This window comes from Panthera pardus, unplaced genomic scaffold (genome assembly GCF_024362965.1).
Source record: "Panthera pardus isolate Hobbes unplaced genomic scaffold, ASM2436296v1 HiC_scaffold_2, whole genome shotgun sequence".
Lineage (NCBI taxonomy): Eukaryota > Metazoa > Chordata > Mammalia > Carnivora > Felidae > Panthera > Panthera pardus.
The window spans coordinates 75278360-75292177 of record NW_026526765.1 but is presented as its reverse complement, the minus strand read 5'-3'; the positions used below and the strand labels follow the sequence as shown (position 1 = coordinate 75292177).

The window sequence follows — 13818 nt, the reverse complement described above, 5'->3', positions numbered from 1 at the left end:
GCTTTACTGTGAAGACTGATTCAAGATACAAACTTATGTTTTTTTCCCTCATATTTCCAGTTCGAAAGAGAATTTTGTTTTCAAACCTGTTATACTTGGTAAAAGTAGTTAAAAACAAACCAAAAATAGCTATTAGATTATTCTTTAAATCTTTTTTCATAATTATTTAATACTTTTCCCAGTACAGTTATGCGTGTCTGAAATGTGAATCAGACAGCTTTCACTTGAAACCTTTCCCACCCACCCCTCATCCTCAGTCCAGGAAAGATGATTTTCAAGCTTCTCTTACGAGCAGTGCTTTTCTTCATCTGAAGTATTGTCTAGAAATCCAATAAGTAAAACAGGAAAGCAGACCTTCTCTGGCTGACTTAAACTAGGAAGTGCTATTGACTCTGCTTCAAGTACTGCTATCCCTTTTCACTAGAGTACATCTGAACACACTGTGAATGTCACTGACCATCAAGTCCACTTTTTCCAGATAAGGACTTCTGTCCCTTATATCCAGAACTCTATTTGTCTCTCTTCCCTTCTACCTTTTATGTTTTAGCAATATCAAATTTTTGCTTTTCACGTGTTCTTCTATGTTGTGCCATGCCTCTTCGCCGTTGGGTATATTCCTTTATCTGTATAGAATGCCCTTTTCTGGGAAGGGATACCTTGTGAATAGTTTTTCATTCTTCAAAACCCTGCTCATTATTCATATTCATTCTTCCCCTTCTCCTTGTAAACTTGAATACTTCTTCCTCAGTACCATTCTATACCTTAACACATATACTTGTATTCCATGTATCATAATGTACTGCATTGTTACTGTAATCCCTGTTAGATTCACAGCACTTTGAGTGTAGGTAGTTTCTGTATATTTAACTTTTAGTTTAATTCTTAGACTATTGGTACTAATTAAATTGAACTCACATTTGTGATGTATAATTGTCACTTTTGAGTAGCTTCAATTTGGTTCATTTGACCTATAGATTGTTGACCTATAGAACAAAATGATTTGTTCTAGGTCATTCTGTTTTTAAGATTAAAGGTATGAATTTAATTTTAGACATTAAATCTGACAAAGTAATTTAGATCTGTTTAAAAAGTAATTACATGCTATCACGTAATTTTACCTGATAGAAAAATTCTGTGATTTTGTCTTAATAATGCAGCTTTATTTGTGTATTTTAAACTTGGAAGTTTCTAGTTGATCTCAGCCAATGAGTAGATATTAAATAGATCTGTAATAAACAAAATTTAACATTTTAATATTAAATAAAATAAAAGTAAATAAAATAAAGTAAAAGTAGCCTTTTAATCTGTAAAACAGTAGGAAGTGTTAGGTTGAATGCTGTTTTTACTGAAATATAATTGACATTAGTTTCATGTGTACAACATGGTGATTCAGCAATTGTATACATTACAGAATGCTCACCATGATAAGTGTAGTTACCATCTGTCACCATACAAAGTTTCTACTTTGTATGCCCTATGCTGTACTTTTCATCCCTTTAACTTCTCTATTTTATAACTGGAAGTCTGTACCTCTTAATCCCCTTCACGTGTTTCACCCATCCTTGCACCTCCCCTTCCCACTGAGAGCCACCAGTTTGTTCTCTGTGTTTGAGTCTAGATGGTTTTTTTTTTTTATTTCTTTCAGTTTTTAGATTCCACATGTAAGTGGAATCATAAGGTATATGTTTTTCTGTTTCACTTAGCATAATATCCTATAAGTCCATCCATGTTATTGTGAATGGCAAGATTTCATTCTTTTTCTTTTTTTTTTTTTTTTAAAGGTTTATTTTTGAGATACAGAGAAAGAGCACAAGCAGGGGAGGGGCAGAGAAAGGGGGACAGAGAAGCCAAAGCAGGCTCCAGGCTGATACCAATGAGCCCGATGTGGGGCTCAAACTCACCGCAAGATCAAGACCTGAGTCGAAGTTAGATGCTCAACCAGCTGAGCCTCCCAGGCACCCCTTCATTCTTTTTTATGCCTGATATATATATATAGCTATAGATATAGATATATATACATATACATACATGTATATATATTCTATATCTATATATATGTATATATACACATATATACGTTATATATACACTATATATGGTATGTGTAATATATATAATATACATCACATGTGTATCCATTTATGGATGGACACTTAGGTTGCTTCCATATCTTGGCTGTTGTAAATAATGATGCAGTAAACATATCTTTTTGAATTAGTGTTTTTATTTTCTTAGTAAATACCCGGAAGTAGGATTAATAGGTAATATGCTATTTTTAAGTTTTTGAGGAACCTCCATACTGTTTTCTACAGTGGTTGCTCCAGTTTACATTCCCACCAATGGTGCATGAGGATTCCTTTTTCTCCACATCCTTGCCAACTCTTGTTATGTCTTGTCTTTTTGATACTAGCCTTTTTGACAAGTGCGAGGTGATGTGTCATTGTGGTTTTGATTTACATTTTCCTGATGATTAGTGTTGTCGACCATCTTTTCATGAATCTTTTGCCCATCTGTATGTCTTCTTTGGAGAAATGTCCGACTAAGGTCCTCTGTTCATTTTTTAATTGGATTATTTGGGGTTTTTTGATGTTGAGTTGTAGGAGTTCTTTGTATATTTTAGAAGTTGACCCCTTAATAGATATATCATTTGCAAGTATCTCCTCCCATTCAGCAGGTTGCCTTTTTTGTTTTGTTGATGGTTTAGCTTGAGTACTTTTGTTGGCTAGGGAAATATTCATTAGGAACATCATGAGCTGGATAGAGGCTTTTGATCAGGAAATAATTGAATAAGGGAACATAAAAGTGGATAATCAAGGTGGAAAGACAGCAAATCCTGGGAAGGTTAGGATTTACAATCAAATTCAATACCAATTTGACCTCTAGATTTTATGAGTTAGAAGAGGCAATGAGGAAATCTAATTTTAGGCATAAAGAATAGCAATTTAAATCTGATGTTATCCTATTTTATTTTTAGATTTATAAGAGAGAGTCTAGTAAAACACTTGAGCACGGATTATATTGTCATCTGAAATATATAAAATATGGAAGGGGAGAACTAAAAAGAAAAACTAGACACAGCTTTATTTATTTGATAAATTATTAACTATTTAAATGCAGAGACCTCAGAATGAATCTTGAGTGGTTTTGTAAACCTGTGAGCTGCTCATAAATTATTTCTGTCTCCTCCTTTTTTTAGTTTCAGGATGAACCATGGCCTTTGAGCTATAGTAGGGGTGCCAGAGATGAGCAACACCATTAATGGGAATATTGAGTATAAAGATAGGAGCTTCAAAGAGCATTGACACCTCTGTTAGCAGTTTGGCGTTCTCCAAAATTTTCTTCCAAGTTGTCATTGGTGACCAACTCCTATTCAAGCTCAGTCTCCAAAAAATAGTTCAACACTGTAGTACAGCTTTGTAGTCAGAACATCTTATTTTAGGCAAGAGAATTCTTTATCTCACTCTCATTGGTCTTTTTACTTGGATTAGATAAGTTTTGGCCCTTATTTTCCCCTTTCTTTTGTAAGGAGAACAACAAGTGTTGAAGACAGTCAAGAAAGGAGTATTTAAGTTTAAAATCAGAATGAAAATAGTAACGATGTCCTGAAAGTGTATTGTTTTAGAATTTTTTCCAAACCTTTGTAAACAACTATTTGTTATTTATTATAATAACAATGTAATTTTGAAAAATGCCTTTTTTGGTTAGTGTGTCATTTGTATTAATCACATCCCTCATCTACTTCTGAACAAGATTTAAAATAGCTCTACTTTGCAGTTCGTGTCGAGTCAACCTGATTTTTTTGTTTTGTTTTCCTTCTGTTTTAGCCGCCGGAAAGACAGATTGTGGTTGGAATATGTTCCATGGCAAAGAAATCCAAATCCAAACCAATGAAGGAAATTCTTGAACGGATCTCCTTATTTAAATATATCACAGTAGTAGTATTTGAAGAAGATGTTATTTTGAATGAACCAGTAGAAAACTGGCCTTTATGTGATTGTCTTATTTCTTTCCATTCTAAAGGTATTAAAGATTGGGGTGGGAACTACTTTTATCCTCTTATAATAAAACCAATACATACTAATTGTAGATTATTAGATAAAATAGAAAAATAAAATTAAACTTACCCACTCTCACAGATCAGTGTTGCTAACATTTTGATATATTTCTTTTCAGCCATTTTTCCTCTGTATATTTTTTAAAAACAAATTTACTATTACAGTGTATATGTAATTTTATATTTAATTTTCCATTAACTATATCGAGGTTTATTTTCCTTTCATTACATTCTTCAGAGACCTGATTTTTAATGACATCTTGGCTTGTCATCATGAGGATATACTATAACATATTTAGCCAGTATCTTAACAATTAGTCTCCGGTTTTCACTATTAAAAATAGTGAAAAATAGGTTGATGAATTCTTTGAAAGTATATCTTTGTTACTCTAAGTTATTTAGAATGAATTCTTGAATTATTGAATATTTTAAGGTCTATGCTTTTGTCATATAGAAAATGATGTTTCCTCATATACATTTTTATATTTTATTTCTGAGGCGCTTAATATTTGAATTTTAGACTTTACTCGGTTTCTTTTATAAACCAAAGTGAAATATAATTAAACTTCAGTATTACTTGATGGTAAAGTATGCCTTCATAGTAAAACCCACTAATCAAAATTATTAGTGAACATCTGAAATTTTTATTACCCAGTTATCTGTGAATTAAATGTATTTCTTGCTAAGAACTATAATTTAAAAGATATGTACTCAGTTATAAATGAATTCACATTAAAGCAAACTTGTTACCAAAATATGTAATCTCTAGCTGTGTTAAAGTTTCACTTTACTTAGGTATTCAAGAAACGTCTTCAGCCAGAAAGGGGTGGAGCATGTTTGAGACTTCTTGTGCTCCTATAGCCTATAGAGAAGCCAAGGCCCTGGTCTTCTTTATAAAACTGAAGTCCTTTATTTCAGAGAATATGAAAATTAGCTTATCTTTGAGGGTAAGGTTTCTTCCCTTACTACTACATGGTTCTTCCTACAGAGCTATTTATTTGCTTGTAAAAACTAGGTGCTCTCCAAGGTGATATCCCATATGCTGTCTCTTGGTAAGGGAAATGTCCTCTTTAACCACAACAACAACAAAAGCAGGGAACTGAATAAGGGTTCCTATATGCTGAGTTCTGTTAGGAAACATGAAATCATAGACATTGAGATACCTTTATGACAAGTGATGAATTCTTCTGAGAATCTTTACAAAAGTAGAAGGGTTTGTAATTTGTGGCCAAGTGATTCTAGGTATAGAGTACTTTCATTACATTTTAAAAACTAAAAGGAATTTAGGAATAAGTCTTTTTTAACTGACTATGGTTTTTTGTTTAGTTTTTTTTAACTTCAGTATGCCTTAGTACTTAACTTCTCCAACCGTTCCGATAATGCTACAAAACACAGCGTCTTCACAGGTATACTATAGTATGCTATAGTTAAATTCTAAAGTTATGCATACCTAATGATTTTTACTCTGTTTCTTCAATTAGATATTCATTAAAATATTTTCATTTAAGGAATAATAATATTTATTGGGAGCTTATTATGTCAGGTACTGTGCTAAGTGTTTTATGTATACTCCTTGATGGAGTTCCTCCAAAAACTACTAGGTAAGACTGTTAAAATACCCATTTATAGTTGTGAATCAGGGGCTGAGAGATTTTAGGTAAATTTGCCCGAGATCACGTAGCTAATGAAAGATGGAGCCAGGACTTTGGACCCTGTTATATTAACCTCTAGGGAATACTGCCTTACCATCTCTAAGTAATAGGTATTGATGGATAAAACTGGAGCTTTTAGCATCAATACAGACAGCATAGTAGAATCATTAAAATGCTTTAGATACTTTAGACCTCTTACTATATCTGCCATTTGATTTATTTTCCTTGTAATTAGTAATTTTACCAAAGTCTAGTCATTTTTGAGTTAATTTCTGATATCTTAACGTTGACCAAGTAACAGCAAGTACGATTCTACTCATATACTTTATATTTAGAGCATATCTTTGCAAGAGAATTAACTTCTGTTTTACTATTTTAAAGATGCATAAATTCTTTGAATTATCAACAATTTATATGTATAGATATCAAATTTTAAAAGTGAGAAAAAGAGTTATATATATTTTAAAAATCACCAAGTGATTGTGATATATTTATTTATATATAGATTTCTGTTTGTGTATGAGGTAATCTTAACTTTTTATCATTGACTTTGAATAATCAGGTGTTGACTAATGTGTCAGTGGTCTAAATTTGGTTATATAACCACTAGCTTATTGTGCCTTATCAATCAAATTAACTAGGAAAAAATAAGACTTATTAATAGTACAAGTTAAGTTTTATGTGTTTATTTTTCCATGATTTATATGGAAAGTAGTGATTAATAAAACTAACCTTTTATCAGAAATGGCATAAATTCAAATTGATAGAGTTATAGATGTCAACTTATCTTGAGATTGTACAGAATATGTTAATAATATGTGTTCTTAGGATTTCCACTGGACAAAGCAGTTGCCTATGCAAAACTCAGGAATCCATTTGTAATCAATGACTTGAATATGCAGTATCTCATACAAGATAGGTGAGTGATGGAGATGGCTGAATAAGGGAAGGAAAATTAACATTTTTTTAGTATAGACTGTAAGCTGATATGGCATCAGGTGTTTTCATATACGTTAATTTTGGTATCCTCTAAATAATACTTAAGAATAGGTATTTATACCCAATTTTGTAGATGAAGAATCTTGCAAATCAGGGAGATGAATTGATTTGCCCAAAGTCACAAGTAGTCCTGCAAATAGTGGGACGAGGACTTAAACCAGGTTTATTTAATTTCTGGAGTCTACTGAACCACTGAAAATTATGAACAACTTCTCTGTCATGGTGACTGATGATGAAATTAGGACTATACTAGATTATTTTTAATGGTAAAGTGCAACTGTTTTGAAAAATACCTCACTATCTTAGCATTCATTTTACAGGCCAAAAGCATGGGTTTCCAAGAGAAACTGTAAAATGCAAATATATTTATTTATATTGTTTGATGTTTCACTCTGATGGCTACCCTTATGATTTCACCAACATTTGATTTTCCTTTATGTGAACATTACAATATGAGATTATGTGTATGAAAATACTTTATAAACTATAAGGCCTTATGGTTTTTTGTTTCTGGTATTCTGTTCTTCCAGATAGTGACATTATTGATATCTAAAACTTTAAAACATTTTTCCTAGATTTCCATATTAATACATGCTTATATATTATATGCATATATATGAAAATGCATATTTACTTTAAGAAATTTGGAAAATAAAAGCATCAAGGAAGGATTTTACCCTGCCACCATATCTGTCATATTTTTTTCATATAGAAAGCAATATGTACATGCACTCACATTTTACACAGGGTCACTTTTCTCTTACAATACAATGAACATTTTCCCATGCCATTAAATATTCTTTAGGTATAAAGTTTTTAATGGTTAGGTAATATTCTTTCATTGCTTATAGCAACTTTATTTGACCATTTCTTTTTATGCATTTACATTCCCAATTTTAAATGTTAGTATTTTAATATGCCACATAAAGTATTGTGCAGACGTTTTTGTTTTAATATTGCATAATATTTCCTTTGAATACATATTTTTTCAATACTTTAAATGACAAATTTTTGTTTAAAAAATAAGGCTTGATATCCATGCCTTTTTAGTAATACAATAGTAATAATGTACTCGTGATATAGAATAAAACAATAAAGGATGTTTTCCCTTTTTTTCAGGAGAGAAGTATACAGTATTCTTCAGGCTGAAGGTATTTTACTTCCACGTTACGCAATTTTGAACCGTGACCCAAATAATCCCAAAGGTAAGAGTAAGAGATTTTGAGCAAGCTGCCTTTTGTCACTCAACATACTTTTGAGCCACTTCCCTTCTATAATTAAGTACAAGGAATTTGAAGAATTCATAGTATTTTGTTTACTTTTTTTAAAGAAATGAACCAATTAAGTATTATGTCCAGTTGAAGTGTAGCACTATAAGCTAAAAGACCCAGTAATAATTTAAGAGTTATATATCCTACTTTTCTTTGGTTTGCATTTGACATCTATTTGGGAAATGTAAAGAAGAATTTTTAAATTATGTGCTTAATAAATTTGTATTGATTAGTGTAAACAAGTGATTTATCTGTGACTCTTGAATTAAGCATTAGAAACTTCACACTAGAATGCTGTGATTAAATTTCTGATGACTAGGAACTTTGGAGTATTATTACCTACTAATGTCTTAAAGCACCCTTTGCTTCATTTTTCTGGTTATCTAAAACATACCATGTAAGTTATATATAGCAGTCTAAAAAAACCAAGATAAATGTTTATCTGCATTAAGATTTAATATTCTGATAAGAGTATTTTAGGGAATTCTGATGATTTTATTGTATCTAAAAGCAACTTTTATTAAAAACAAAATATAGCATTTATTATCTGTAACAGGGAACTTCCCTCATTTGTCTAGAGGTAAAAAAATAACTTCCTAATTAGATTGCTTGCTTACTTTGTATAGGTTACTTTAGTAACCTGAATAATTTCATGTTTCATGGTATCTGTGATACAAATGATCCCTTACATTTTTCAGAAGATGATAGCGTTCTAAAATTATTTCTCAGTCTTTCTTGTTGGTGTCATTTCCTATCTAACTTTGTATTCTGTGGATTGATAAGGTGAAATGACAGGTTCATAAGATTTTGAAGAAAAACTATAGTTTTTAATGTCATAGATCATAGATGTTGATGTATGTTGTTTGCATAAATAGTTTTAACTAAAATCAAATCATATATTATCCAAGCTTACTTTTCTTTGTAATCTCCATTGTAGTAAAAACTTCAATAATAATACTATTTCCAGATAATATACAGTATGTAATTTTTCCTGATGTTCTGTTTGACTTTTAGAGTGCAATCTGATTGAAGGTGAAGATCATGTAGAAGTAAATGGTGAAGTTTTTCAAAAGCCATTTGTAGAAAAGCCAGTCAGTGCAGAGGATCATAATGTTTACATTTACTACCCAACATCTGCTGGTGGTGGGAGTCAAAGACTTTTTCGGAAGGTAAACCTTTGTTATCCCAGGGAATACTGTTCTTCATACTTTGTGCAAATTTTACTAAAAGTAATCAAGTATTTAATAGAATTAAGACTAAGAATGTATCATTTAGGAATAAATGAAAACTGGTACTCTTCTTTGTTAGAAAAGCAAGGCATTATTTTATTTTTTAATGTGATGCATGCAAAATTTCTAGGTACAAAGTATGAAGAGTATTATTTGATTTCATTTGCATCTTCCAGTTATGTATCTGGCCTATGAGAAATCAGGTAAAGATCAGCAGTATTTAAGAAAAATGGCACCTTGGGGCACCTGGGTGGCTCCGTCAGTTAAGCCTCCGACTTAGGCTTAGGTCATGATCTTGTGGTTTGTGAGTTCGAGCCCCGCGTCTGGCTCTGTGCTGACAGCTCAGAGCCTGGAGCCTGCTTTGGATTCTGTTATCTCCCCATCTCTCGGCCCCTCCCCTGCTCATGCTCTGTCTCTCTCTGTCTTTCATAGACAGAGTTAATAAGTGTTAAATAAGCAATAAATAAGTGTTAAAAAAAAAAAAAAAAAGAAAGAAAAAATGGCACCTTAGGGCACCTGGATGGCTCAGTTGGTAGAGCATGCGACTCAGGGTGTGAGTTTAAGCCCCACATTAGGCATGGAGCCTATTTAAAACAGAGAGAGAGAAGAAAAATAGCCCCCAAAATGGATGATTCATAGACAAAATAATACCAATAATTTTTACATACATGACAGTATGCTCAAAATTGCACCCATAAGAGGATGTGGAGAAACGGGAACCCTCTTGCACTGTTGGTGGGAATGCAAACTGGTGCAGCCGCTCTAGAAAAGTTTGGAGGTTCCTCAAAAAATTAAAAATAGACCTACCCTACGACCCAGCAGTAGCACTGCTAGGAATTTACCCAAGGGATACTCAAGTACTGATGCATAGGGGCACTTGTACCCCAATGTTTATAGCAGCACTCTCAACAATAGCCAAATTATGGAAAGACCCTAAATGTCCATCAACTGATAAATGGATAAAGAAATTGTGGTTTATATACACAATGGAGTACTACATGGCAATGAGAAAGAATGAAATATGACCCTTTGAAGCAACATGGATGGAACTGGAGAGTGTTATGCTAAGTGAAATAAGTCATACAGAGAAAGACAGATACCATATGTTTTCACTCTTATGTGGATCCTGAGGAACTTAACAGAAACCCATGGGGGAGGGGAAGAAAAAAAAAAAGAGGTTAGAGTGGGAGAGAGCCAAAGCATAAGAGAGTCTTAAAAACTAAGAACAAACTGAGGGTTGATGGGGGGGTGGGAGGGAGGGGAGGGTGGGTGATGGGTATTGAAGAGGGCGTCTTTTGGGATGAGCACTGGGTGTTGTATGGAAACCAATTTGACAATAAATTTCATATATTAAAAAAAATAAAAAATAATAATAAAAAATAATATTAAAGATTTAAAAAAAATTGCACCCATAATAAAATAAATGCAAATGAAGTCTAAAAGTTAATGACATTGAATTACTTTTTGGATTGCCAAAGATCTAAAAGATTGAGGTAGTTGGAAAACAAGCACAAGCCCACATGTTGTTGGCAGGAATGCAAGTTAATATAGCCTCTTAGCAATATAATTTAATAATACATTAAGATTTAAAATGTGTGTACATTTATAATCATGGAAATGCAAAGAAAAAACTCAGTGGGATACTATTTTATATCCATTAGAGTGGCAAATATTAAGTCTAACAATACCAATTATAGTAGAGCAGTGGGAACTAATATATGTGCTAAGAGAACTCTAAATTGTTAAAACAGTTCATAAAGGATTTTGGTATTATCTTTGTATGTTGAATATGAGCACCTAGCAATTCTATCACCTGGTAATTCTACTTGTAGAACATACATTAGAAACCCTCTTGCACATGGGACACATATAAGAATGTTCCAAGCAAAACTATTCTACTGACAAAAGCTTAGAAAACAGCCGAAATATCCATTAATGAATGAATTCCGTGTACGTACACAGTGGAAAATTCTATAGTAGAGAAAGTGAACAAACCAGGTTACATGCAACAACATGGTTGAATCTAAGAAACATTATTCTTACCATTCATTGTATATTTATGCTATTTAACTTACATATAAATTGTAATTACGGTAGAAAATAATACAGCGTCAACTGTATAGTAAATGTTGTTAAATACTTGTGCACCAAAAAAATTTTTTGGAAATATCTAAGATGGAAAAATATGGTGAAAGTTTATATTAATAAAATGAGATGAATAATTTAGTTTTTATATTAATGGACATCTTTGTTTTCAGATTGGCAGTAGAAGTAGTGTTTATTCCCCAGAAAGCAATGTACGAAAAACAGGCTCATATATATATGAAGAGTTTATGCCCACAGATGGTACTGACGTAAAGGTAGGATTGATTACAGTATATTTTAATTTTGTATTTAGTTTACCGATGGCAACAGAAAAAGAGATTACCCTTTAATTAGTTATATCTATATTCTGGATCTCTCTCTCTCTCTCTCTCTCTCTCTCTCTTTTTTTTTTTTTTTTTTTTTTTGGTGACTAGAGATTCTTAATCTGTTTTGTATTATGAATGCCTTTGACAGTCTGAAGGCCATGGACCCTTTTTTTAGAATAATGTTCTTAAATGCTTAAAACAGGATTGCCAAGGAGACAAATTTTATTGTAATACAGTTATAAAAATATTTAATAAACAACTTGGTGATATAATAAAATGTATGCTTCTTTAAAAGGACATTAAATAATAAAGCAGTAAAGGTCTAATAGCCACCAGTTTCTAAGCATTGATTAGCATAAATGATGTTTGAGATCCACAGCAACCGTAGCATAATGTAAAAATATGTTTGACTTCTTTTGGTGACAGACAAAGACCTAGACCTTGGTCTAAGGTATAAACCTGATCATGAGCCTCTCCTTTAAAATTCTCTTATGGATTTTTGTTGACCAGAGGATAATAATCAGGTTCTTAAGTGTGGCATACAGAATGTTTTAGTCTGTCTTCTGTCAACCTTATTTCTTACAGTATAAACTATACTAAATAATTTACTCGTATCTGAATACATCATGCTCTTTAACACCTCTGGCTTCTGTGTTAATTACCTGTGTTTGGAGTGCTGTTCTCTTATCTGCTTTTCATTCTATGCTGTCCCTCACCACCACCCCCATTTTTTAACCTTCCTTTTGGCCATTACTTTCTTTTATGTTTTTATAATTAACTTGTACCTCTCCTTTGTTAAACTTAAAACAATTTGAAAAAGATCACCTCATATACAACCTAGTATTCCCTCATAATGCTCAGCATAATCAGTCTCTGTAAAGAACAGAACTTCACTTTACCATTTTTTTGCCATGTTATTGTTTATAACCTTTTCCATTGTATTGAAAATTTTGGCATGTGAAATAGAAAGAGGTGTGAAATGAATAGTCTGGAGACTGAAGTAAAGTTTTATTATTTTTCTTTAGGTTGTTGTCTGCTGTTTTTTAAAATACATTTTAAATAATATAAAATTTTTTATATATTTTAACTTTAATGAAAGGTTTATACAGTGGGTCCAGATTATGCTCATGCTGAGGCTCGAAAATCTCCAGCCCTCGATGGCAAGGTGGAACGAGATAGTGAGGGAAAAGAAGTTAGATACCCTGTTATTCTGAATGCACGCGAGAAATTAATTGCTTGGAAAGTCTGCCTTGCTTTTAAGGTAAGATGTTTTAAAGGCCATACAGGCCCCTGTCAAAGAAATTCCAATGTCTTTTTTGAGTAAAAGAAATGTTACTTGGGCATTTAGTGGGAGAAGGAAGCTGAGAAAATAAAAATGATACATTTAAATGGTTTATGTACTTTTCAGGGGATTCTTATAGCGCCATTAATAAAAATATATAATAAGTGAAGGCCTTTGTTTCTCTCTATTTTATCTGTTATATAAAAGGCAATTTTGTCAATTTATTCAGAAATTAAAATGATGGAGGAAAACTTAACTAAAACAGTAGCATTAACCAGTGTTTAGAGGTATTATTTAACATGCTTAAAACAACTGGTTGCAAGTACTATTTACTCAGAATTGATACGTGATTGTTTTCTTGAATAAAAAAGGTCTTCAGTAGTCTTCTAGCCTTGGTAATACATCCTTTAGCCTATTTATTGTATATAATAAAATGTGTTTTTGAAAGCAATACAAATAACATTCCTTAAAGAAAACTTTTTACTTCTAACATTTGACTAGTTCCCTCAGTCTACATCATTAGGTTTCCAGTAATGTATGGTAAAGATTTAAATAGAAGTAGTGCAACTTGCATCTAACAAAGGATAAACTTCACCTTTTTGAAGTCTTGTCTTGAGTTATAATGTAAAGACTAGGATGTGTTACTGGTTATTAAATAATACTTTATGTCTTAATAATTTGAAGTCACTTTTATGGAAGGAATATTATCCTGTAAGTATATTTTAATAGCTTTGTATGAATTGTCTTAACTTCATAATACCAGGATTCTAAAAGACATGACTTAAAATCATATTTATGCTAATGTGTCATGATTTGAATGTAAAATGCAGAAGTTAGAAAATTCTTGGAGCCTGAGTAGGAAATTTATACCTTGCAATGGTTTTCTTCTCCCAAATAAAATGTATTTAATTTATTTCAAG

General features: G+C 32.0%; 1 protein-coding gene across 21 annotated transcripts in view; it reads left to right on the top strand.

Annotated features, from left to right (window-relative positions):
• Positions 1–13818, top strand: part of PPIP5K2 (diphosphoinositol pentakisphosphate kinase 2) — a 72582-nt gene that overhangs the window by 4791 nt on the left and 53973 nt on the right. For all 21 annotated transcript variants that reach the window (XM_019450581.2, XM_019450573.2, XM_019450562.2 and 18 more), the window contains 6 exons: positions 3825–4020; positions 6535–6625; positions 7825–7910; positions 8991–9145; positions 11464–11565; positions 12716–12877. In XM_019450581.2, coding sequence (XP_019306126.1) covers positions 3825–4020; positions 6535–6625; positions 7825–7910; positions 8991–9145; positions 11464–11565; positions 12716–12877 — 792 coding nt within the window. The remainder of the gene's footprint in view (positions 1–3824; positions 4021–6534; positions 6626–7824; positions 7911–8990; positions 9146–11463; positions 11566–12715; positions 12878–13818) is intronic.